Here is a 24147-nt window from a genome sequence, read left to right as displayed (position 1 = left end):
CTGAATCTTCTTTGGCTCTGGGACATTTCTCCCCCTGGACTCAGTCTCTGTATCACACGGAAACATGGCTCTGTCCATGGCTACACAAAAGAGTCCAGCATAAAATGCCACTCCATCTTCTCCATTCTTCTAACATCTCTCACTCTCTCTCTCTGGTCCAGACCTCCATCACTCATTCATTTCCTTCGTCCTCCTCAACCCTTATCACTCGTCTAGGAAGGGTTAATGTTCTGTAAGGTTTTCATTGTCCAAAAAGGGTTAAAAAACTCCTCCAGGCGGCTGGACTCCTGGCTGCACCCCCTCCCATCTCCTCAGCCGGGCTGCCTGCTGCCAGCACATGTTTACTGAGTTTCGAGATAACGACACAGGCTGCACTCTCTCTCTCTCTCTCTGTCTGTCTGTCTCAAAAAAGGGGAGGGGGGGGGGGAATGGCTGCCCGATGTCTCTTGTTGCTCTCCACCCTTCCATCCTCCAAGGCCTCCTCACCCCCATCTCTGTCCAGGCCCAGGCCTACCGCATGGCTGCCCCTCCCCTGCCCAGCAGCAGCAGCGGCTGGACGGGGGAGAGATCCGACCTGCATCCCTCGAAGTCCCAAGGGAGCCTCCCAGGGCTGAAGCTCTGCTTTTAACCCCTGGGTGTTCTCAGAGGTGTGTCCTAAAACCCACTGGCTACCCCAGGTGCCAATATCAAAATCCAAGCACCCATTGGTTTGACCACAACATTCCAGAATTCCCACTTCTTCCTGGTCAAACCACCACAGACACCCAAACACATTTTTGTTGGGTATTGCAGACTCCTAAATTCTGATTACATATGCACAACTTTTAAAGGGAATGAAGTGGCACGGGTATAACTACAGCAAGGAAAATAAAGACTACCTTTTGTTTTTTATCTGACTATGTAAGACTTGAAATATTGATAAAAAGACAAATAGCTCTGACTGCCAAATTTGCTTTTCACATTTTTCTTTTATAGACAAACAGTTTACAAAAAATTAAAACCATTTTTTGTATTAACAATTTAAATTATTTCTTAGCCATTAATATTTAACTACAATCTTACTATCTTACTATTTTCAAACCCTGGCTTTCAACGTGTGCAGTTTTGCCTCTTAAAATTTTTACTACCAACTCCTTACTTTCCCTTAAAAACTTCCACGTAAATTAATACGAAAAACATACATTCAGCTCACATAGCTTCACAAATGACTTGGATGCAAGACTTGAAGGGATACTAAGCAAGTTCACAGACAATAACAATAAAAAAACTGGGAGGATCTAGTCACTACCTCAAAAGCAGGGAGGGACTGCAAAGAGACCTTGACAAATGAGAGGACTGGGAAATTACCAACCATATGACATTCAAAAAGGCTGAGAGCTAGATTCTGCTTCTGGGATGGGGCAGCCCTGGGATGTACTGACAGACTGGGGAATGAGATGCTGGAAAGCAGCAACAAAGAGAGGAACCAGTGGGTCCTGGTTGATGGCAAGTTGAACATGGTCAGCAGTGCCCTGGCAGCCAGGAGGGTCACCCGTGTCCTTGGGGCATCAGGGACAGCATGGCCAGGTGGGCAAGGGAGGGGATTGTCCTGCTCTGCTCTGACCTGGGGCAGCCTCACCTCCAGTGCTGGGGGCAGCTTTGGGTGCCACAGTGTAAGAGAGATACAAAACTATTGGGGAGTGTCCAAAGGAGGGCCACAAACATGGTGAAGAGCCTTGAGAGGAACCCTTATGAAGAGCAGCTGAGGTCTCCTGTTTTCTTCAGTCTGGAGAAGAGTGGGGGGAGACCTCATTGCAGTCAAGCTCCTTGTGAGGAAAAGAGGAGGGGCAGGCACTGATCTCTTCTGTGGTGACCAGTGACAGGACTGAAGGGAATGGCCTAAAGTTGTGTCAGAGATGGTTTAGGCTGTATATCAGGATAAGGTTCTTTACCTAGAGAGTCGTGGAGCACTGGAACAGGCTCCCCAGAGAAGCTGTAACAGCACGAAGCCAGACAGAATTCAGTAAATGTTTGGACAATGCCCTCAGACACATGGTGTGATTCTTGGCTTGTCCTGTGCAGGCCCAAAAGCTGGAATCGACCTTTGTGGGTCCCTACCAGCTCAGTATGTTCTGTGATTCTGTCAAAACTGTCTTTACTCTTGGCTCCTCAACTTTTTTTATATTAAATAGCCTTCAAATTTAATACTACAAGTTGAAGAAAACAGATACAAATTCATCAGCTACTTTCAACCATGGATTAGTTCTTTTCTTCTGGGTCTGAAGGAGAAATCAGAAGCTCTTTTCTAGCTGCAAATCCACATCCACAAAAATCAGGGTATGTTCAGTCAATAATTCAGATGAAATTTATTTCTTTTGAGTTTTAGATCAAATGGCCATATTTTGATTTGTGTCATGTAAATCTCCTTACACTCAAATCACTGATCGAAAAGTTTAAAAAGACAGCTGTCTGTAAGCACTCCTTTTCTCTGCAACCTGGCTTTACTGATTTCAGTTCTGAGTAACTCTTAATGAAGCCCAGCACGAAAACACGAAATTGGCAAATCAGCAAGAGAAAAAGAAGAGTCATACGGGGGAATATGGCCTTTTCCAACAGTGTACATGAACAATTGTAACTTACAGAAAAAGGGCCCCTGCATGCTTGTGTAACACCAAATTTTTACAGACGAATTCGTAAGCAGAAGACAATGAGGGAATAAAACCTGTACTGGGCACACAGGTTTTGCATTGGTCCTATCAGCAGTTGTTTCTGCAGATACCACCAGATACACATCCATTTATGCACAGGAGTGTCTTGTTTCACCTTGCAGAAGAAAGCTGCCTCTGTAGAATTAGAGGGCATGGTGCTTTACCTTCAGTATTTAAGTATTGCCCTGTACTGGTGTCAGTGGAGCCCAGAGGTCCTCTAGCAATCCTCAGACTGAACAAACACTAAAAGGCAAGAGCTATGCCTACAAAGGCGTTTCAGTAATTATTCCACCAGTGCTGAAGTATCATAAACAAAAAGGGAAGTAGTAATAAAAAGAAGTGGCTCATATTTGAACCACTAGCTCTATTTTGATAGCTGTTGCAACAGTTGTAGCAGCAGAGATGCAGCTGATTCATGATAAAACCATCAACAATACCTCAGTTAACTCACCAAGAAAACAGCACTGTTAGTCTACTAATTTATGACCCTGTTAAGTTCCTGTAGCTGTCCTTGCCAATATCAAAGTCCACAAGTAAGACAAAATGTTGCTTGAATAGTAATAGTATGCTGTAGAATTAGCAAGACAAACTGTGACTGACACTTTTGAACTATCAATTTCTCAGGTTGTGTCAAACTCTTCCTCTAGACTGTCACTATTTCACTGACAGCAAGCAATCTCTGAAGACTCTGTGTCACTTGAGGAACTCTGTATTTAAGCAGACTACACCTTTTTCCTCAGATGAACAACACAAGTAAATAAAACCTACTTCTCTAGTAAAGTTTTGACAAACCTGAGTGATAAAAAGGTTAAGGCTTTTATTAAAAACACTAGAAGAAGATGATTTTTCTATGATTACACATCCTCACCATAAAGAGATCAAATTCCTCCTCACGTCGAGCAATCATCTGATTCAGTGTCTCATCATCAGGAACTTCATCTTCTTCCTGGTTAAAAAGATGGATAAAATTATTAGGAAGTACTCACATGCACCTTGAACTAACAGTCTGCCTCAGTTCAGAGCTCCACTGGCCCTCTTTCTCTGACAACATGTGGGAGCACTTAAACTGAAATGAAACCTTTTAAAGTGTTCAGCTATTCAGAAGTAACAAAATAAGATGGTAAGAATGACAAATGACAATTATTACTCCCTTCAAAATTTGAGAATGAGGAAATGACCAAATACAAAACCAGGAAATTTTGGCTTGTGGTTTTCTTGGCTCAGAAGCACGGTTAGTGCTTTGGTTAAAACAGATGTATTTCTGTGCTGCTATTCTACAATATTCCTTCAGAAATACCATTCTAGATTTTGAGGGTTTTTTCCCATCAAAGCAAGATGACTGAAAAATTCCTGATTAAATGAAAAGAACAAAACATGTTTTTATGCTGGAAAATAACCCTGCCTGAATCACTTTCTCTTGACCATTTTCTGCTTACAAATTGAGATGTGAAAATTTTATTGCAAAATGGATTATTTAATAAAAACAGAAAGAGTCACTAGAAAAACAATTTAGAACTGTAGTGTTCAACTGAAAATATTAAAGCTGAAACCATTATGATACCCACTTTAAAACAAAGCCCAACATATTCAGACTTCCTCCCTGAATTATTCTGTTACCACAGACAACAGGTCACTCTACGCAGGGCTTTCTGAACAAATATTACACTATTCTACAGACCTAAGTTCTTCCTAAAAACTCATGTTTTGAGCCCAGTTTAATGGGAGTATAGAATGCTGCATTTAGCATCCAAAAAGCTAATATCCTGTAGCTTATTTTTCAGAAATAGTAAGTCATTTAAGTATTTCCTCACATCTCCCATCCAGTGTCTGGATTTCTACACTTCAGAAAAAAACTCAAACCAGTTCTCATTAATGCAATTCTCAAGGAACACCTTTGTACCTTAATGAACATATAATTTAGATTTTAACATGAACCAGGCAACTGGGAAAGCGATTAAGAGAGCTAGCTCTTCTCACTTCTAGTCATTGCTCTTTCACTCTTCATGAAAAGGAAGTCACATGGTTACTCACACAGAGAAAAAAAGATTCTTTTACAAATGTGACCATCATGAAAGAGCCACATACTTCCTTATTATCTTAGAGTAACTTCTGACCTGAAAAAAAGAAGTGATCTTACAGTAGAAGCTGTAACAACAGTGTCCAAATTATCAGCAGTTAGGCTGAATAATCCTGCTGCCAAACAGGTAGGCTTTGCAGAAGAAAAAATTATAAATAAACTCAACTGCCTACAAAAAATTACACTTAGAACAAGTAACTGCTATGTAGTTATACACTGCTATTACTCTAATGAATCCTTCTAAATACACAGAAATTCTCTCCCTGCTTTATCAAGTACTGCTAAAAGACAAAATGGATCAAAAAAGGAAAGAAGAAATAAAAATAAGGGGAGTCTTGATGCTGAACTTAAACAAACTACTAAAAAAGGATTAACAGAATGTATGTACTCTACGCTCAAATGTGAAAAGTTTAAAGCTTGCTTAGCATGGGAATATTTAACTAGATTATCAGTAAACAATATCTTTGTTAGATGTGCCAGTTTGCATCTGTAAGTCAAAGCTGTGTCAATATTGTTGATAATTTAAGTGAGAGGTTTACTTTTTTCCCATCAATCCCATCAATCTCCCACCTGACACTTGTGCTGCTGCAATGAAGGAGCAATGGCTGACCATTGCAGGATGGTGCACATTCAATTCCTCCTCGTCCTCAAGAGGCTGAGTGTTTGGGCAGAGTTTTGAATAGTGTCTGTTCATAAAGAAGTATTAATCGAAAGCTTCAGCTAGGAGTCAGACTGCAACATCAATGCTTTAAAGACTGATGGTGGGCTATGGCAAATAAACAGTTTTTAAATCTGCTTGCTTCAGGATGGCAGATTAAGTATATAACACGCAAGAAACAAATTGTTCTGAAGTCATCTACAAAATAAGGCATGTCACGCAGGCCTAGCAGCAGCCCTGACTTCTGAAACACTGTCAGATAAATGCTTCAGAAACAAAGGTACTCCAATTTTTTAAAAAATTCACAGGATTACTGAAAATGTCTGCTGGTTTCCTACTCATATAGGAAGTGTGGTCTGCTTTAGAACTACAAGTTTACTTAATCAAAAATGGTACATACGTATATCACCAAATTTCTGCATTAACACCACAAATAAAAGACAATTACTGATAAAAAAGTTTTGTCACTCTTCTTTAATTTCTATGAAAAATGCTAAAACAACACAAAATTTCATCTTAATCATGCTTTTCTAAATGCTCAATGCAGAGTTTACACAAGAGGATTAATGACTAAAGAAGTAAACTCCTTGATCTTTGAAACTTTACTCCATATAATGAAGATGCTAGTGAAACACAGGCTGTAGAATCTCCTATCAGTGTACACCCTATTCACACACACAAGCTCCACTCAGAGGCAAGATTGGTCTCAAAAGCTCTGTCTTTAACCAGTTCAGGGTATTTTCAAGTTGGGAAAAAGTCAGTGCTGATCAAAAATTTCTCTTTGTGTGTCATCAGTATAACTGACACATTTATTTAATTTCTCCCAAATACAGCTTTTGTCCAAATATTGAATTTTGTTCAAATTAAGGGAAGAATCTGCAATGACAGGTGAAAGAATAGACTTAAACTTCCATACTCAGAGTTCCATAAAAGAACACAATGAAAAGAGGACACTCAGTGTCCTTCACTTCCCACTATTAAAAGAACCTCACTTCCCACTTTTAAAAGCAAAGACTTGACAGCTCTTTTAAAATAGCTAATTATTTCTGAAAGAGAAAGTGGTGATGAGAAGTCTGGGCCGGACATGGCATCAGAAAGAAACAGTTACTTTTGGGCTTGTCCTAAGCCCAAGGCATATCAAAGCAGATCTTAACTCTTAAATAGATTCCAAATGAAGTACAATAAGCAGGGTCCTTCAAAACTGAACCTAGGTAGTACTAGCTGCTCAGCACATCTGAAAATCAAAGTGCCTAGCAGAACACATATATTGGACTAAGGAAATGGTTTATAATGTGTTCTGGAAAAAAATCTCTGTTTGAATGCAATTATTCGCCAAAATTATAAAGGGTAGATTGGGTTTTAAGTTGGAAAGCATAATTCTACACTAAGATTTAACCATAACCATTACATCATAACCAGTAGTTTTCAACCTATTATTGTGACCATAAAAAAAGATAAAAATTAAGTTATTTCTCTAAATGGATGGTAAGAAATGATAATGAAATTTTTAATTTCAAGAGTTATGACAATCTTTGTAAATGATGAATAAAAGAAGAGTCAGTACTTCTTGAGTAATTATTTCTAACCACCTTACCTCATTTTCCTCTTCATGCTCCAATATAGCTTGGAGGAAAGCTCTCCGTTCATGGCTTGAAGATTTCTGATCAAACATTCCTGCCTGAATAACTTTTTGATCTACATTCAGCTTATACTTTGCCGCAGCAAGTATCTTCTCTTCCACACTGTTCACAGTGCACAGTCGCAGGACTCTAACTTCATTCTGCTGACCAATTCGGTGAGCTCTATCCTGGGCTTGCAAGTCCTATTAGGCAAAGAACACAGAGAATAATTTAACAGAGAGAGTGAACACAGATAGTAAAACTCTTTTTAGTCTTGCCTCCCGTACATTTTACATGTGATCATTGAGTGTTATGTGAATTGAATACATTTGCACAATAACTGAAAACACACACACAACTATGCACTTCCAGGGATATTGAACTTACTTTCTTACAAAAAGGGAAAAAAAAGGTGGCAAAGGCATAATTCAAGCTACCCCTTCTGGCTTTTTAAAACAAGCCAAAGTGGGTGTGATATCGTCTTTTTCTGGTATCTAGTTACTACTAACCACCACAGAGTAAGTTGTCCTCAGACCAAGACTCACATGGTCACTCACATGGTCACCTTATTTCGTGAGACAGGCAGCATTCAGCATGGTATGTAATACTTTACTGAAGTATTACAAACTACCTACCAAAGGCCAGTGAGCTGGTTATCATATCCTAAGGGTTAAAGAATGAGTACAGTTATACTAATGAAGCAAGTTTATAACACTCCTAGCACTGAGGATACTCCAAGACTCAGATAAAATATATATATAGGCACAGAATTAGTTCACCTATTCAAACGAAAACATTTCCTGATTGTGGCAGTTTGCCTCACTAATTCCTCTCAAAGCAGCATTTTATCTCTTCCTTGGATTTTTTCCTTTCATCCCACGCTACATCATCTATTTAAAGAAGCAGTTCAAAAAATCATCATGGATTCTTTGCACATTTTATGAAGATAAGAAAATAAATACAACCTGATGAGGATTCCAGTCACTGTCAAAGATTATAACAGTGTCAGCAGCCTGGAGATTTAAGCCTAGCCCTCCAGCCCTTGTACTCAGCAAAAAGATAAAGTATTGTGATCCAGGTTCATTGAATTTCTTCAACAGAGCAGCTCGATCCTCTGATTTTGTTGTGCCTGAAAAAAAAAATTAAAAATATCATATACTAAAGTTGTGAACGGAAATAATATAAATGTAACAACTGTTGCTAAAACTACATGTGAAAGGGTATTTTAGTACACTGCTTTTTGACATCTCTGCCACATTTTCCATAACACTGGCCACGAATGTTTAGGTCAACTGTCTATCACACCTATGAGATGGACTTCTAAAGGTCTCTTTAAATGCATTTGTTTTGACATTTTTAAAGTAGATGTTAAAATGTTGGCTAACATTGTTATACCTTTTTGTAACTCATATAAATTTCAATTGAAACTACTATATACAAACAGAAGAGAGCTCTAGTTTTGATTAATGCCTTCTGGCTAGAGCAGCATTAAATATTCTTAAAAGCTACTTATATAGAGATTTATCAAAATGTCACTATTTGCCTTGGGAGTCATAGTTAATACCAAAAGACTGCAAATTCTTAAAATGTCCCATCTTGAGCGTGATATATGCATAGAAGATGACATGACAAATTTTTTTTTATTACTCTGGTGGGTTGTTCCACAACTGGCTTCCACATATAGACCCCTGCCTCCCCACACTCAGCAGTACATGGGGAGGAAATAAAACAGAAAAGCTCCTGTACTGAGAAAAAGGCAGCTTAATAGAAGTGAAAGGTGTGTGTGCAAGGACAAGAAGAGCAATTTATTTACGTTTCTCAGCAGCAAACAGATGTCCAGCTGCTTCCTGGGAAGCAGGGTCTCAGCACCTGTAATGACTAATTGGAAAGACAAATGCCATGGCAAGCAATGTCCCTGCATCCTCCACTTTTCCCTCAGGTTTTGGTTCAGGTTTATGGCTGTTCATAACCCTTTGGTCAGCCTGGGTCAGCTGTCTTACCTGGGTGCCAGTTCAATGCAGCCTTACAGGCCTTGGGGGAAAGGTGTGTTTGGAGAGAAAGCCTTGACACTGCAAGTGCTGCTCAGCAATAGCCTAACAATAGCCTAACCGGGGTGATGTCACTGGTGGTGTTACAAGTGCAAAGCACAGCATTACACTGGCTGCTAGGAGGAAAATTAACTCCACCCGTCTGTAGCCACCACAATCACACAGCCAAACTGCGAGCCCACTGCTGACACAGTGAACCCAATAAGCTTGTAAACTGGGTAGGAAACACTCCATGTAAGAAGTCATCTGGGCAGAACCTGGATAGATTATGTCCCAGTATGAAAGTATCTGTCATTATGAAACTGGAAAGGAAGAAGAATGGTTTATGCAATTTAATAAACTACCTGAAAAAGCCAATGAGGCGTATTTACCATATTGTGTCTTGCCATAAATATTCTAGCATGAAAAGGAATTCATTTAAAAATACATGATGTAAAGTTATCTAAAACATTTAAAATGTAATGTAATTTATTTGTCTTGACTAGAAGTATTAAAGCACATGCAGCCCAGAGGTATGAAGAGGGCTTTGTTAGCATGCCCTCTGTTCTTCAGACAGTTTTGGCATTCTATGGCACAGTGAGATAGCTCATTTGTGTGTCCATTTCATAATCCCATTTTACATTCAAGGATAATACTGGTTGAACTTCATGTTCATTAATATTAATAAAAGATGAGAATATTTCTTGGTACTACTTTTTCTTCTGATTAAAGCATGAAGTTAAGAGTCAATTTAAAACACTGTTAAAAATGTTCAGAAGAAGCTTGAAGTCTCACTCACACTCTTCTCTGTATTTACCTGAAATCATTGATTCTCTACTAAAAAGCATTCTGCTAAATGCTGCTGGTCCTATGTAATACTACTATGCATGAGATAAAACATTAAGAAAAAATAATCACTATTTAAGAAGCTCAGTATGAGGTAGAGATCATCATCATGTAAGACCAAAATGGAAACTTCTTTCACACTGGTTTAAAACTCACGTGGGATTATTTTTAATTTTTCTTTCATAGAATTGCAGGACTCAATTAGCAAATCAAATAGATTTGCTCTGAGATCATCGAGTCCAACCTTTGATCAAACACTACCTTGTGTACTCAATCACAGCACTAAGTGCTACAGCCAATCTTTCCTCAAACACTTTAATGGATGGTGACTTTCCCATGTTCCTGGGCAGGTCATTCCAATGCCCAGTCTCTCTTTCTGTATTCCTCCTAGTGCCCAACCTGAACTTCCCCTGGTGCAGCTTGAGACAGTGTCCTCTCGTCCTGTCACTGGCCGCCTGTGAGCAGAGACTGACCTCCACCAGGCTACAGCCTCCTTTCAGGGAATTGTAGAGTGTGATGAGGTCACCCCTGACCCTCCTCTTCTCCAGGCTAAACAGCCCCAGCTCCCTCAGTTGCCTCTTCCAGGACGTATGTCCCAGACCCCTACCCAGAACCGCTGCCCTTTTCTGGACAGCTCCAGCAACCTCAATGTCCTTCTTGGAGCGAGGGACCCAGAACTGAACACACAACTGAGAGTATGGCCTCTCCAGTGGGTACTCACTGAGTACAGGGGGTCAATCCCTGCCCTGCTCCTGCTGGCCACACCATTGCTGGCACAGGCCAGGATGCCATTGCCCTTCTTGGCCCCCTGGGCACTGCTGGCTCACGCTCAGCTGCTGTCACCAGCACCCCCAGGGCCTTTTCCTGTGGCAGCTTTGCAGCCACTCTGCCCCAGCCTGTGACACTGCCTGGGGTTGCTGTGACCCAAGGGCGGTCTGTGAATCTACTGGGGGTACATTCAATCCCCTCATCCAGACCATCCACAAAGATACTGAACACTCAACAGAGACACTGAACAGAACAAAGATATTAGTATCTAAAATGTTTCTAAACCATCTTTTTGTATGAAGTAATAAAACATATCTACACATGAAGAAATTGAGGCTTTTGATCATCCTGTGAAATTCAGGCATCACACTGAAATTCAGCTACCTTGTGAATGATAGCAGCTGAATTTTAAACAGACAAAAATTAATTTATTCCACTGGAATACAGGCCTAACACTGGCATTATCATCTCTTATCATGAGAAGATTTTCAGGTAACTTAGATAGTGATGACTGATTGGGAACCTTGGATTTTAAACCCTATGTGAAAAAGAGATGAGCCTCAAAGCAGCAAATCTATACATAAGCTGCATTCCTGGTATAGATCTGAATGTTATCAGAAAAATCCATTGACCAAATGGTCTGCAGATTAAACAGAAAAAATAAAACACTGAAAGAGACAGAGAGAAATACTTCTACCAACAGAAGTAAAAGTACGTCTTTCTCAGTACCTTCTTTGTTTGGAAGAATATGAGAAATTCTACTAAACTGCCACTGAAGGGTCTACTGGCAAAACTTCATGGTAAATACACTTGCAAGATTATAAACAGTATTTTGAACCTGTTTTCACTCTTGTATAGTCACCACACACTGTTATGAAAATACTGGCAGGAGAACCCAGGGCTCGCATGCCCAAACTAATGAAGGATACTACCTCTTATCTTAGTATTTATCCTTTTTTCATTTAGCTTACCATCGAGGCGCAGGTAAAGGAAATTTCGAAATGCAAAGTAATCTTCCATAATGGTCATGAGTGATGTCATTTGACAAAAAAGAAGCACACGATGGTTAGTAGCTCGTAACTTTGGTAGAATACGATCGAGTAGCTCAAACTTCCCTGAGGCCCGATAAAGTTCAGCTCTGTTGGAGAGAAGCAGCAAAGTAAATACCAGAATACGCCCACATTTAAAAGTCTGTAGTCATTATCATGTCAGAGTATAACAAAAAGACTAATTTACTTAATCTAAACAAGGCTAATAGCACTTTTCTTTCTTTAAAATTGCACATGTCGATGAAAATAAACACATGCAAAGTCCCATTTTCCTGAATTTTTTTCAATTACAGAAATTCTGCTTTCAATCACTCAATTCTTTTTCATTATTTATTAAAACAAATGCTATTTCTTAGCTAAATAAGCATTCTATAAGCTAAGACATTCACCTCTTGCTTTGTTTTCAACTGGCATTAAAAACAACTTTCAGTTGCAACTGCAGTTTTAAATTGTATTCATCAAGCATTTGTTGGAAATTACCCCCTTTTCCACTCAACTACTACACATGTAGAAGTGAAGTATTGCAAATGGAACTAATATATGGAGATAGTGGCAGGAGCCTGACATACACTCTTTAGCCATACAACTTGGTCATCTCGAACAGTATTTAGCTGCTTTGATTAGCTACTCTTTTGTCTTCTATGCAAGAATTGCAAAACCAACTCCTAGCACAGAAATGCAACCCAGAACCCAGAATATGAATATAAGTAAACAGAACATTTAAATCAACACCACAGTGATACACTTTACAGGAATAAACTTCTTGCAATGTTTCTCTAACCTTGAGTCTGCACTCTCAAAATACAATTTATCATTAGCAATGGCACAAAATCCAGATGATACATAGCCTTCTGATATGCACTCATCTGTAATCAGCCTAAACTGTTTGCGAGACAAGTATTTTGGTATACTAGCTAAGGACACAAAGAGTCTGGTATACTAGATAAGGAAAAAATATATCATTAGTACCTAAACAGGAAGAAAGTCAGGTGGATCATACACACTTTTTGTTTGGAAAGCATCCATTAACTTGACAGCTGCACAGAGTGTCAAGAAAAATAAAACAAATCTTTTTCATTTCAGAAAATGGAAGATATGCAACTTTAATTTGGAAAAGAGATAGTAAAAAAGGAAAATTAGAAGGCAAAAGTAACAATAAAGAGAAGAAAATCCTAACAGATATCTCTGAAGAGTCATCCCAATGAATTTCAGATGGTATATTATTTCAAAATAAGGGAAAAGGAAGACAAGAGTCTTTTCTGTCTACCATCCTGAAGGAGACAGACAGTCATGAAAAGATCTTGTAACACTTCTATTATTACTAAGTTTTGCTTTACATATGTGCCCTGTACTTCCTCTGCCTGTGTATGAAATGCTTGAGTTCCCTAACATGTAGCTTCCAGACAAATAAAGTTATCATTAATTCCAATACAACACTATGGACAGCAGGAAAAACAGAGAGTTACCCGTTAATGACCCCATTTGAGTAGCCCAGATGTTCAGCGAAGGATTCCTGCAGAGTTATAAGCAATAAACTTATTACAAAATACACAGCAGTCAAAAACTACAAGTTCTTATAGAAATCAAATTAAATATATGAGTATTGTGGTTTGCGTTCAATTATGTTCATACTCTTGGAAACCACCTTGTGGCAACAGTGCTCTGCTTAATGTTTTCCTGTACAATTATTTGAAATTCATGATTTGCAGAACTGACTTCTGCAGCACACATTTTACCAGATTACAAACACGGTAGAATACCGATTATTAATTTATACTGATCAGTAGATGATCCATCTGCAAATTACTCAATTTAATTACTCAGCATACAAGATCATGAAGAGAGAAAACTACTACAATAATAATAATAATAATAATAATAATAATAATAATAATAATAATAATAATAATAATAATAATAATAATAATAATAGATACTGTATCACAGTAGGCATTTAATTATATTTTCATAAATTTGGCTATATACCAGGTATCTATGAGCCTTTATATCTTTTGAGATATATTACATTGCTATACTTAGGTCCTATTGAGAGATGGTATATAGAGTACATTTTTGCTGAAAAACAACATGGATAGAATAGTACAATTGCAGTCGACAGTGCAGAAGATTAGCAGTGTGCTAACTACAGAGATTCTACACATGATATTTTGAACCAGTGTCTATACGTAATGAATTTGGAGTACGCAAATGCAAAAAATAGCTCTGGGTTGTCTTAAATTAACAAAAAACTCTTCACTTTTTAATGACACTGCTCCATAAAATTAACTGTTTTAAAAACAGACTTTGGATTATCAATAAAAAGATGGCACTTGTTGACTATAATACATATTTTTTTCTGAATCTGTCCCTTCCAGTATAAATTATGTGGACAGAGATGTCTCCTCCCACACACATAAGCTTTAGCAGCAGTTTTCTACTATCCAATCCTATTTTACTGAATAAAAATAACTCTCAAAATCAGATCTATCAGTCTTACCTCAATGTGTTGAAACATGTATGGGTGATTGCATATCTTTCTCAATTGCATGATAGTGTTCATAAGAGTTTTTGCTCCACCTTTTCCCTATGGGTACAAACAATGCAAACCAAATAATTAATTTCTTAGCTTATGAATATACCCTTTCAACATACTTTTATCCCAAATCCAAACATTACATCAGTAATTTAAAAAAAAAGCAAAAGGAAATCAAAACACAACAAAGCTCTACAATAAGAAAAAAACAAACCAGGACAAATCAAAACAACAAAAATCAAAAAACTATTGTCTTGCTCTATAAATTCATCTGTCATAAGGATGCTCTGTAATGAAAAAGGAAGACCTGGAAGCAATTGACAAAGTTCACTAGATTTCTACCTGCAGTATTCTTGATACTGTCCTGCTTATTTATACTGTTTACTATGAAACCATACAAACTTCATAGTGTCTGAACCATCTAACAGAAGTAATTCTAGCTGGACTATTTTCAATTCCATAATAGCTTCTCCAATCCGTTAACTCAATATATGGGTTTCTCACTCCAAGCAAACATCAGGCCAAGCAAAACATCAGGCCAGAGATACTAAAATGCGAAAGCTCAACAACTTTGTGAGTAATATTATTTAAGGAAGCATATTCTCAAAACATACACTACAGGTAATAAAACATACACTACAGGTAATCTTGTAGAACCAGGACGCTCATGTGTAACACTACACAGTTAAAAACTAACTGCAGCTGGTCAGCATACATTTGAGACCATTGTATCACATTAACGTGGCCAAAAACCTGTTGCTTTCTAATGTCATTTTGTTTTATTGCCGCTTTATAAAAATGTGATCAGAGTGGCATCATTATTCCAAGTTTGCTATATGACTAATTCAGATTTATTTTAAAAATCTTAGCCAAAATAATTTTGGCTAATTTTGATCAATTTTGAGTTGTAAACTAGGGGAAAATTCAGTACTTAATTATAACATATATTAGCAATATTCTAGACTTTTCTGGGAAGTACACCAAAATCATAACTTTCATCTAGAGATAGTCCATTTGAAGGGTGCACTCCATATATTTAAAACTTGGTTTTGTTCTTTCTAAGATCATGTCTAATTTGCTCCAAAAATGGAGTTCATATTTGTTATAAAAATATTTCCTAGAGCTTTCCATCTGAGTGAATTGTCTCTAATCTCAGCTGGGTCCAGGCCAGAGCTGCAGAAGGACATGATTTTTTTCATACCACAATGGTTGCTTGATCATTGAAGCTAAGCAATCTTAACAACCACCTCCCTTTACTGACAACAGGTAGCAGTGATAACAGAGTTTGATTTAACATTTTTTAAAAAAGTCATTTAGGAGAGAGTTGCAAGAAAGGAAAAATTTTAGCCCCCTGGGGAGAGTGGAAGGCAAGGGAAGTGGTCAGATGACAGCAAAGGCAATTTTAACTGGTTAATCACTCAGGTCGAGAAACAGGTAGGGAAAAATACATGGAAATGTCTGAGCAGATGAAAGAAAGACCAGAAAAAGAAGTGGAAGACTGTGATACAAAATGAACTTTTTTAGGACAAACATAAAGACGCCAAACTGAAAAAAATGCATTAAAAATACAACTGAGGAATATGAATTAATGTCTAAAAAGTGTTCAAACTATGAAGATCCGTTTCAATATCCAGTCAAAAAGAGCCCTTTTTCTAGAGTTTAATTAAGGACCAGTAAAGAAAACAATTTGACACAAAGAACTAGGAAGGTAAAGTAAGATACTGAAGAGAAAAATCACCAAAATATTTCTTTGTACCAATGCAACATGAAAAAGGATAATGGAAAGACTACATGTGCACTATATATACACACTAGAGGGTGCAAACTGAAACTCTTATATTCCAGATATTCTGTAGTGTCTGTTCAAAGTATTTCGCATTTACTATATTTCAAATTTGTTATCACATGAAAAGTTGAAGAATGGCAATTTCTTTACTCAGTAGTGACTGGATCAAACCCCATGACAGCATAACCAACATTTACAACTACAAAGTCTAAGTCTGACTATATGACTTTTAATCTTACTGATCTCAAAGAATTTTGTCACCAACAGATCTTGTAAGGATGAATGCAAGCATACAGTCCTAGCTAAATGAAACAAGACTTAACTAATAGCTCTGAAAAACAAGGTAAATGATCATCTCTAGCCATCACTCCCACAACGACAATTATTCAGATATATTACTGAATTAAGCTCAGCCAAGGAAAATGCAGTTTTTTTCTCAAACATTGCCTGTTTGCAGGAAGGCAGTGCAACTACACTGAATACAACTGAGTGCAACTACAAATCCTTGTGAATAGCTGCTGTCTTGTAACTAAAAGGCATGCCTGAAATTTCTCTTCCCCTGGGAGATACCCACAGTAAGGATCTACACATTAATTTTATAAAACAGAAGTCATGTTATTAACATGTTCACTCATAATACATTATTTCCTTCATATTTTAGTCTTTCTTTTGTACCTTCTTGTCTTTTTCAGAACCATCTGTGAGAAGGATCCCCTTGGCTTGCATGTGACGGTACAGGATCTTTTGAAGAGCTGACATATCACATTTGATCACATATTCCACCTGGTATTTAAAAAAAAACAAACCCAAACCATGAACATGCTGGCATAATAATGTTAGTCAGAACTAACTGCAAGTTCTTGTCATTCTACAACAAAATAAAAAAACCCTATTAATCTTCTATCTACCAGATCGCCACAAAGTTTCAATGACCAGCAATACAACTGCAAGCACAGAAATGAGTATTTATGAGTCACAGCTGCAGTGAGACAGCTGGATCCTAAAGATGCAACTGCAAGATTACCAAACATACTTTATTTCTCACTCTCTAATTTTTAAAACCTAAAAAAATAACTTTAAACTAATTTTGAAATTGACATGCAACTAAAAAACTATTTTATGTTTAATAACCAATTGAATTTATTTTGTGTGTTAAGTATTATAAAAGTATCAAGCAAAGCATCATAAAAGTATCATCACTATGTATCTAGTAATTATCGAGTCTAACTGGCATAATGTTTATCTAGACTGCCACCATTTTCTCAACATCCACTAAAACACTAGGAATTAATACAGTATTGATTGTATGATTGCTACATACAGGCTGACTTGCTCAGCTTTTGCAAAACTATATTTAGTTCTTAACTGCATACTAGATTTAAAAACAGTAACAGAAAGACTTCACACACCAATTTTACATGATTTTTTTCTATTGCCCAGTGTCCAGATTATAATCGCTACAGTTTTATTAAGTTATGTCAAACAAAAACTGTAACATAACAAAACCACACTAGAGGCTAGAAATCTTTCAAGCTATGAAGGAAAGACAATGCGTAAGATTCCTCATGTTTAATAAATAAACAGGAAGAAAACTATCAGGTTATTTTCTTCTCAAAAAGACAAGAGTATAAACTCCTTAAAGAGAAGTGACTTTCTTTAATGTTTACCAACATTTGCAAGAGCAAATGAACTTGATTAGGCTTCTGCCCCCAGGTTCAATCCTCATGGCTGGATAAACTTCTTTTCTCAGATAATAGCAACAAAAAGAAACATGGTCTTCTGAGTATGAGTGTGTGTGTAACTTGAAAATTTTGCCTCTCCAATGCCTATTACTGGATTTGTCAGTGGTTTGATTTAAGTATTATTTTCAAATGCAAAAATGTTTTCTTCTCAAATAAATTCTTCTGAGGATATTGAGAATTTGACTTTTGAAGGAACAGAAGTTTGCAACATAAGTAGTATTTACATGATTACAAAGATGAAAAATAATTTAAAATGCCTTTCTTTGTATTGTCTCTAAGCATCTGTACACAGTTCTCCACCCATTTAGCCAGTCAGCTCATAACACACCTTATAAGTATTTCAGTTTGGTTTGGTTTTAATCCAGTTTACCTTAAAACCAACTTTTCCTTATCACACCTTCAAATTTACTTTTTTTAAATTTTAGCTGTTGTTATTCTGTGAAGAGGGATGCAGAACTGCAGAGGAGGACACAATGGGTCAAAATAATTATCCAGAAATAAAAACAATTTCCTCTGAAATCAGAAAATAATTTTATGTATAAATAAACACACACTATAGAAGTCCTGTTCTGCAAAATAAATCTCAAAACTTAATGCTTAGAAAGATTATTAAACCCCTTCCAAAACTCCTCTCATTGCAAACCTTTTCTGGGAGTTGAGACTCAACCTCCTTCTTCAGTCTTCTCAGCAAGAAGGGCCGAAGCACTTTATGCAGACGACGGATGATCAGAATAGTTTCTTCCTCATTTAAGTCCACCTAGAAAAGTTTATAAAAGTCACTACAAGGCAACTCAAATATATTAGTTAATGTCTTCTCTCACATGTGCAATGATTATTTGCATCTTACAACCAAACTGACACCGAGTCAAAAAATGCAGTTTAAACCTTAAAATTTTGGTATTATAAAAAAGGGGTCTTTTAGTTATGCTAAACTCTTAACATAACTAAAGTTCAAACACTAATCCTTCTGAGTAAGCTCTTTTCTGTTTTCATCAAAGTGGTTTATTTCTGATCTTTTAAAAAAACACTGCCACAGTACCCTTTCTCCAGTCATGGCAAATGGAGCGTTGAACCACTGCTCAAAGGTGCTGCAACTCTTGAAAATGGTTGGAAGAAGGAAATTGAGGAGAGCCCAAAGTTCAGGCAACTTGTTCTGCAAAGGAGTCCCAGTCAGCAGGATTCGTCGAGGGGCCACATAGTGAGTATTCAAGACCTGAGTCAGCTTGCAGTGATGGTTCTTCATTCGATGGCCCTCATCTACTATCATGTACTTCCACCGAATCTGAAAGAAAAAGAAGAAAAGTTGGCAAAGTTAGAACAGGCCAGACTTTGTCAAGGTCCTCGCAACAAGTATAAAGCAAAAATACTTAAAGCCTGAGACATCAATCAGTCTTAACCTTGATGAAAGCCAAATCAAGCATTATGCAACTATCAGTATCCTTGCTAGCAACACACAGAGAGACAAACACTAGGTACACTCAATCTGATGATGAATTCTGACTGGAACTGAAACAGTTAACAGCAAGCAGACTCCTTCCATTTTTGTGAAAGAGATTAGAATGACTGGCTCTTCAAGGCCAGATTATGGTTTACAGTGGAAAAAAGAAACCATATAAACTGCAAACAATCTGTCTGTACCAAGAACCTTGACAGGAGACAAAAGCCTTTTCAGATACAGGTGAGTATGCTCATAAACAACAGCAACCCTGAACTTTATTTTGTTTCAGCTAATACTATGTTTTTACTTGAAAAGAAAGCAGCATAATTAAAAACATCTCAGTTACTGCATTTTCAACTAAAGTATCTATTTATTAATATGAAATCTTAAATGCAATCACAGCAGATGTTGAAAGCTGTTGTTCAAGCGCTCTGGTATCACATGTACTACAACATACTGACCATGTGACTAGGAAGGCCTCAGTTTGTACTTTTACACGTGCTACCTAATTCCATTTCCCAGGACAGGATATGTGGCATAGTGCTGTCCTTCTATCTTTCAGAAAGAGTCGGGGTAAAAAAAGGAAAAAGAACATTATGTAGTGTCAAGCTGTCCTCAAGCATTCAGAATGACACTAAGAAAATGCACTGCCTTTGTATTAGAAAGGACAAACAAGTGATAGGCAGTAAATATTCAGAATGTAATAGATGAAAATGAACAATAAAACTACAGGAAAACCAATATGGTTTCTTTGTATAGCAAAATACCTCTGCTTTGTGCACACATGAAATAGACTTACAGTGTAGTAGGCTTTTTAAATTAATTATATTTGATACCTATCTGTAGAGAGACAGTGAGCCCCTAAGAAGTGCAAGGTGTAGACTCTTTAGCCTGGATACCAAATTCATGATATAGGTAACTAGTCATGTGGGGGCAAGTGACCACAGAGCTGGAAGGGCCCTAACAGGAGTCAGTTTCAGGACAGAAGTAACCCAAAAAGTGAAAAGTCACTGACGCAGATTAGGCTGAATATTATGCAGAGGTGAGAAAAATCATGTTCTTCCAAGGACAGCCAGGTATACAGTACTGATAGAATTGCACAAAGGAATTAGTCCCCTGGACACATTTGGGAAAATCCTAGTGTTTACAGAAGGGACAGCTGTGACTGAGAAGTTCAATTATAAACTGAGAAACAGAAATGTAAATGAAAGAGATAACTTTTATTGAAGGACAGAACAACCAGGGACTTTCCCATAAAATAAAAATGTGTTTTGTGGTATGTACCACTTGAAGGTGTCTGGGTCTTGCTGTAGAGACATAATGGTCAGAATTACCTTAGCAAGGATATGTTTGTCCTTTATGATGTACTCATAAGTAGTTAAAAGAACATTAAATTTTCCACTTCGAAGCTGAGGAACAAGTGAGCGGCGCATTGCAGGTGTACCCTAAAAGAGAGAGACACGTGAGTTGTTATTCTTTACTTTGATGAAGAAAAAACATTGTTTTTATGAATTAGCAGATAATAAGCAATCAGATGAACCCTGCAATCCTACCATACTGTGAATAATATATTGATAAAATTCCAGACCTTGTCAGAGCGCCTTTCCTAAACCTCTGCTGGACTGTAAAGCTGCTGATGGGGCTCACGGAAATATAAAGCCAGTGGTCTGGTCTCCATACAAATTGTTTGGCTATATCACTACTACAGGAGCCAAACAAAAAAGCATTTAGCTAGGAATAAAATGTTAGGTAGTTACCATACTTAACTCTCAGCAGAAGCCTTGCAAATGTGATAATTAAATATTTGGTTCTGCATTTTGTACAATGACTTACAGCTGCTTTACTTCTACAGTCTTTTACAGTTTATGATAGTCCTCTTAGTATGGCTAACTCACACTGCTTAGTACATGACAAAACCTGATGAGCAGATAGTTTAAAAGCTTGCAGAGACAGAGGAAAAACTGTCTCTAGTTCTCATTCCTCCAATTCTACAGTCATATAAAAAGCAAATCAAACCTTGTAAGATATCTTCACCACTGAAGGAGCCCATTTGTCAAATTCATATGTCCAATTGGATAAAGTCCTATAGAGATTATAGAGAAAAGTAACATGTTTCATCATCTGCAGATCAAACTTTTTAAGTGTTTCCAAGCGGTTGCCAGCTTTTTAACACATTTTATGTAATCAACTCGCATAAATAACAACTTCTTTTAAAAATGCACTTTATATACACTGCAATAAAATACAAGCATCTCAGAGGGAAACAACCAGAAAAAAAATGTGTGAAACACTCATTCAGCTTGTATTCAGGGCCTTTTCTGAAACCAGTAAAAGTAGTGTTTTACATGCACGTTTATATTTTGGAACATAGTAACAATAAGAACAGTGTCTCTGGACAAAAAGTAGATTTGCAAGTTCCTCTATACTAGATATATCATACAAAACTGGACACTACAGCTTTTCAAATACAGCCCAATGAAACTGACAATAGACTTTATCTGTGCTCTACTCCAGCAGAACTACTCATAGTGCCACCAACCACTATTTTGAGGATCCATTCTTACACTGTTTCTGCTGTTTTATCCCAACAAAAAAGTTGCTATATAGTGAAGCTAATTGCTATTATAAGACAACAGCAAAAAAAAACCCTTGAGGTTTTTCAGCTGGTTGCTATTTTTATGCTCTTCTTAGTGGACCAATGATGGCAGCAATACTAGCAAGGTAGAAAAGGCAGAGAAAGGCAGCTTTTAAAATGTATAAAATAAAGAACTTTCAGCTCTTCTGACTTTAAAAAAAACCACTGGAGTACATAAAAGAAATCATATTTTTTACTGTGCTGACATGAAAATTGACATTAATAACACTCCCACTATTTTTGTTTTATAGATCTTCTCCCAGGTGTTTCTTCTCAAACTAAGCTCATCATTTGTGTTCATACAATTAAGCACACCTGTGGCATTTATCTTAGTTAATCATTTACTACTACAGCACAGCCAGAAGAGAGGACACCTCAAAATAAGTCAAGAGACGACTACAAATCAAATTTATCCTAATTCTAGAACAAATTTGCATGCTCAGCATAACTGGTGGACAAATTAGCTAATGAAATTACCAGGGAACCTCTCAACATCAATCAAGTCAATTACACATAAAAATAAGATAACAAATCCTCAACACAAGATTTCCACAATGACTGACATTTTTTATTCAAATCACTAAAACCCACACCTGACCTTTGGAGAAAATAAAATGCGCTGAAAGAAATTTATATAACAAGCAGCATTTTGAAAAGCTAAGGAAAAGCAAAAGGGGGGGCAGCACAATAAACAATCATAATCTGTGCACCTGATAAAAGTGTGTATATCAATCAAGGCTACATATATCCAGGGATACCTATACAGTACTTCAAAGATCAACCTCATTAAAGCATGCTTGCATGGTATCAGATGAGGCACCAGCTGCTTAAAGAATTAAGCAAGAGATTTTTATTATCAGTTTTTTATTATCAGTTAAAAGCTGAAAGGTGAAGTGCTTGCATGCAATAGGAAAGAAAAAACATCCCCCTCACTTGGCTTAAGAGTGAATTACAGTAAATTCAATACAGTTTGCCAAAATTAATAGAATCAAGTGTTTTACCAGCTTTCTGGTTTTGCCAGCGTGTTGTGTTCCAAATAAACCAATCTGCAATGGTTAGGACAATAATGCCAGAATGAGACCCATTACTTACGACAAGGGAACAATGATGAGATAGGGGCCATTGAGTCTTTTGTGCTCCATCAGGTAAGTGATCAGAGCAATAGTTTGTATTGTCTTTCCTAGTCCCATTTCATCTGCTAAAATTCCATTCAGATTGTTATTATAGAGAGAAACCATCCACTCCAGTCCCTGGAGCTGAAATGAAGAGTAAGTTTCAGTTATTTAAAACCCACAAAAATAATTAACAATAAATCAGCAGCATGGAACTAATGTTCTGATGTCCCTGTCTACTTACAAGTTGGATTTCCTTTAGTAATACTATATGCATGGAGACCCCTGCCTATCCTTACAGGGAAAATATGTTCTGTTTAAAACACTTGGTAAGATGAAGTCAGATTTCATGTATAAAGGTTTTACTACTGCACACAAAGCAACAGAGGCACTTATAGTAAGGCTGATAAACACCACAGCAGGTATTTGTTCCTCAGTTTCAACACTCTCAAATGCTGAAACTTTCTGTGTGTATTTCATGACATTTGTGTGTGTCAATTAAAATCTTTCAAAACCAAACTCATCATAACTGCTCAAAACACAAAGTCTCACACTTGCCAGCTGTATCACTGGTATGCTAAAGCTCTTGGAGCACATGTCCACTTAGTATTTGCCATTCAAAACTCCATGACAGAATAGGCCACCTTTGTCCAAATATGCCTTGTGTATAAAATTCCAGAGATGGAAGGAAGGCAGACTTCTGTAGCTTAGCAATATCAACATCATAGAATTTCACACTCCAAGGAATACTGCTAGAAAGCACTTTTCCCTTCTCAGACAGATTTTCACATGCGTGTATCACATTACTGATGGATGTGTGAAGTTTCTGCTCCTCATATCCAGAGTTTTGGTGTGTCCCATGCATGGAGAGAACAGGAAATTAGGTGGCCTGAGAAAGTTCAGAGGGAAAATTCTACAATACACTCTTGAATTAATTGTCTGTTCTTCCTGCACGACAGTATCCAAAATAACATTGCCAATTTACTGGCCTTACATACATGCGGACTGATTAATATTTACTATTAAGTCATCAAGAGCTGACTGGAATCTGCAGCGTCACTCTATGTCCCACCTACAAAGTCACTTCAGAACTGAGGAAAGCTCTTTTGTCAACATAATTATTCTTTTATATATACAAGCAATGTTCTCAATAGAGATAAGATGCAGATT

At 37.3% G+C, this 24147-nt stretch overlaps 1 protein-coding gene across 5 annotated transcripts in view; it reads right to left on the bottom strand.

Moving 5' to 3' along the window:
* The window catches only part of SMARCA2 (SWI/SNF related, matrix associated, actin dependent regulator of chromatin, subfamily a, member 2), a 119435-nt gene that overhangs the window by 42066 nt on the left and 53222 nt on the right, over positions 1 to 24147 (bottom strand). For all 5 annotated transcript variants that reach the window (XM_063180831.1, XM_063180835.1, XM_063180832.1 and 2 more), the window contains 12 exons: positions 22958 to 23121; positions 21247 to 21313; positions 20565 to 20675; positions 18832 to 19074; positions 18436 to 18549; positions 16726 to 16833; positions 14229 to 14315; positions 13198 to 13244; positions 11654 to 11820; positions 8007 to 8170; positions 7017 to 7244; positions 3556 to 3633 (listed from right to left, as the gene is read on the bottom strand). In XM_063180831.1, the coding sequence (XP_063036901.1) occupies positions 3556 to 3633; positions 7017 to 7244; positions 8007 to 8170; positions 11654 to 11820; positions 13198 to 13244; positions 14229 to 14315; positions 16726 to 16833; positions 18436 to 18549; positions 18832 to 19074; positions 20565 to 20675; positions 21247 to 21313; positions 22958 to 23121 (1578 nt within the window). The remainder of the gene's footprint in view (positions 1 to 3555; positions 3634 to 7016; positions 7245 to 8006; positions 8171 to 11653; positions 11821 to 13197; positions 13245 to 14228; positions 14316 to 16725; positions 16834 to 18435; positions 18550 to 18831; positions 19075 to 20564; positions 20676 to 21246; positions 21314 to 22957; positions 23122 to 24147) is intronic.

Source organism: Melospiza melodia, chromosome Z (genome assembly GCF_035770615.1).
Source record: "Melospiza melodia melodia isolate bMelMel2 chromosome Z, bMelMel2.pri, whole genome shotgun sequence".
NCBI classification, from domain to species: domain Eukaryota; kingdom Metazoa; phylum Chordata; class Aves; order Passeriformes; family Passerellidae; genus Melospiza; species Melospiza melodia.
Note: the sequence above shows the minus strand (reverse complement) of the source record. Positions and strands in the feature narration are given on the sequence as shown.